Source organism: Trichinella spiralis (genome assembly GCF_000181795.1).
Source record: "Trichinella spiralis strain ISS 195 chromosome Unknown Scfld6584, whole genome shotgun sequence".
In the NCBI taxonomy this organism is placed as follows: Eukaryota; Metazoa; Nematoda; class Enoplea; order Trichinellida; family Trichinellidae; genus Trichinella; species Trichinella spiralis.
Window position 1 is genome coordinate 1 of NW_003533523.1, and position 1632 is coordinate 1632.

General features: G+C 49.8%; 2 protein-coding genes across 2 annotated transcripts; one reads left to right on the plus strand and one right to left on the minus strand.

Moving 5' to 3' along the window:
- Positions 1-12: 12 nt before the first annotated feature.
- On the minus strand, positions 13-730 carry Tsp_12987 (conserved hypothetical protein; the record flags this gene model as incomplete). Its single annotated transcript, XM_003366086.1, has 2 exons — positions 577-730; positions 13-537 (listed from the first exon to the last, which is right to left on the minus strand). Coding segments are annotated over exons 1-2 (679 nt in total), but the record flags the coding sequence as incomplete, so codon positions are not given.
- Positions 731-1167: 437 nt separating this feature from the next.
- Tsp_12988 (hypothetical protein) lies at positions 1168-1578 on the plus strand. Its single transcript, XM_003366087.1, has 2 exons — positions 1168-1414; positions 1490-1578. The coding sequence occupies exons 1-2, from the start codon at positions 1168-1170 to the stop codon at positions 1576-1578; spliced, it is 336 nt and encodes a 111-aa protein (XP_003366135.1).
- Positions 1579-1632: the final 54 nt, after the last annotated feature.

The window sequence follows — 1632 nt, forward strand, 5'->3', positions numbered from 1 at the left end:
CAATATCTTTACCGTACATAAACATAGACTGCTGCACTACCTGCCGCCACAAAGGCATGGATGGTAACAGTGTGATACCACTGTCGTACAACCTCAATGCATGGCCCCAAGTTTTCATGGCTGCCAGTAGTCTAATGTTGTAACCCGTAGCAAAGACCAGTATGTGCCTCGATGCACTCTGCCACAATAAGAAATCATCACCGGCCTTCGTTGTTCTAAACGGGACCGGGATTTGCAGGTTCCGACGATGACTGGGCAGTTTTGGGTATCGCTTTGCCCGGTGCCTGTACATCGAGGACTTTACTCGTTTATACAGCGGAAAATAGCCAGATGTTGATGGCTCGGCGGACGCGGCGGAAGCTTCCTCGTCATAAATGGCCGGGATGGGCTTTGTTTCTTCCGCGATGCGCTTTGTCAAAATCGCCCTCTTTTCCATTTTGTATGCCAAGTGTTCATCCACTGGGCAGCTTTCGATGTGATCGTTCTGCTTGATCACCGATGTCACATCAAGGTTGGTCCATATGGCACCACCGCAGCCTTTTTAGCCTATACCAAAATAAACTAACCCTTAATAACGAAGGAAACACACTGTACATTTAGCACATACTTTCGAGCATCTCCAATATTTCTGTCTGCCGGTACGTTTTAATTTATATGCCCTGCCTTCATGCACAAGGGACGTACCACCGCACCGATTTGATACAAGATGCAACTCAGGTACATTAGCCATAGGGAAAAGAAAGAAAATGATTTCAATAACTCAGGAACGAAAGCACTGGTCTCAAAGACAACAGCAAAGGAAAATGAACTGGACGTGTAACGACCCGCCGAGTGGGGTCGGCTGATTCGTTTTCTCCGGGTCCGCTCCAGTTCGTCCGCCGTCGCTCTGAGCTGGCTCCTCCTCGCTCGCGCGGTCTCGTCTTCTAGTCGACATCTTCAGGGTTCGCTTCCACACGTATTGTACGTCTCCACGTCAGTCACCACTCTCGCTCCGAACACACTAACTGCTAGATGGTCTTCGCCGCTCCAATATATAGAGGGATTTCGCCGCAGGGGGGCACCGGGGTGGGTCAACTGAAATTCGATCCCTCCATTGTCTTGCTGACAATCCCCCGGCTTGCGGCTCTTCTATAAATCAGCGGCTTATTACGCGGCGGCTTTGACCCTATGCCCCAACGGACCATCAACGACCGGCGTGCCCTCGGATCGATGACCAAACGACACGCCGTACAATGGCTAATTGGGTACCGACGTGTCCGGTCATGCAGGTCTGTCGCCAGAAGCCAACCGCCTTTCTCGCCGGCGGCATCTTTGAACTGGGCGGGATGGGAGGTTTTATTGCCGCGGCTCTGCAGCTGCCTCAGCCAGACCTGCAATGAGCAACGCCGCCGTATAGCAATGGTTGTTACAGACCGTTTTGAATTCCATTTCAAATAACCATTTTGCAACAACACTTAGTTTTCATTTCTCATTTTATCAACAATTCAAGATCAACTTGCGATATTTGTTGTGGCACCAATGCCTTTTGCCTCCAATGGGCGGAAGATTATTAATCACAGACAAATGGCGCACAAATAGTAACATCAAAGTATGCGATGTCCACTGATGCTTGGTTTGAAGCAGCTTTAACTG

Excerpts from the sequence above, each read along its gene's own strand:
- Tsp_12988 (XM_003366087.1), top strand. The coding sequence starts at position 1,168 with ATGCCCCAACGGACCATCAACGACCGGCGTGCCCTCGGATCGATGACC. Across the intron at positions 1,415-1,489 it reads AGCAATGGTTGTTACAGACC|ATCAACTTGCGATATTTGTT; the intron begins GTTTTGAATTCC and ends CAACAATTCAAG.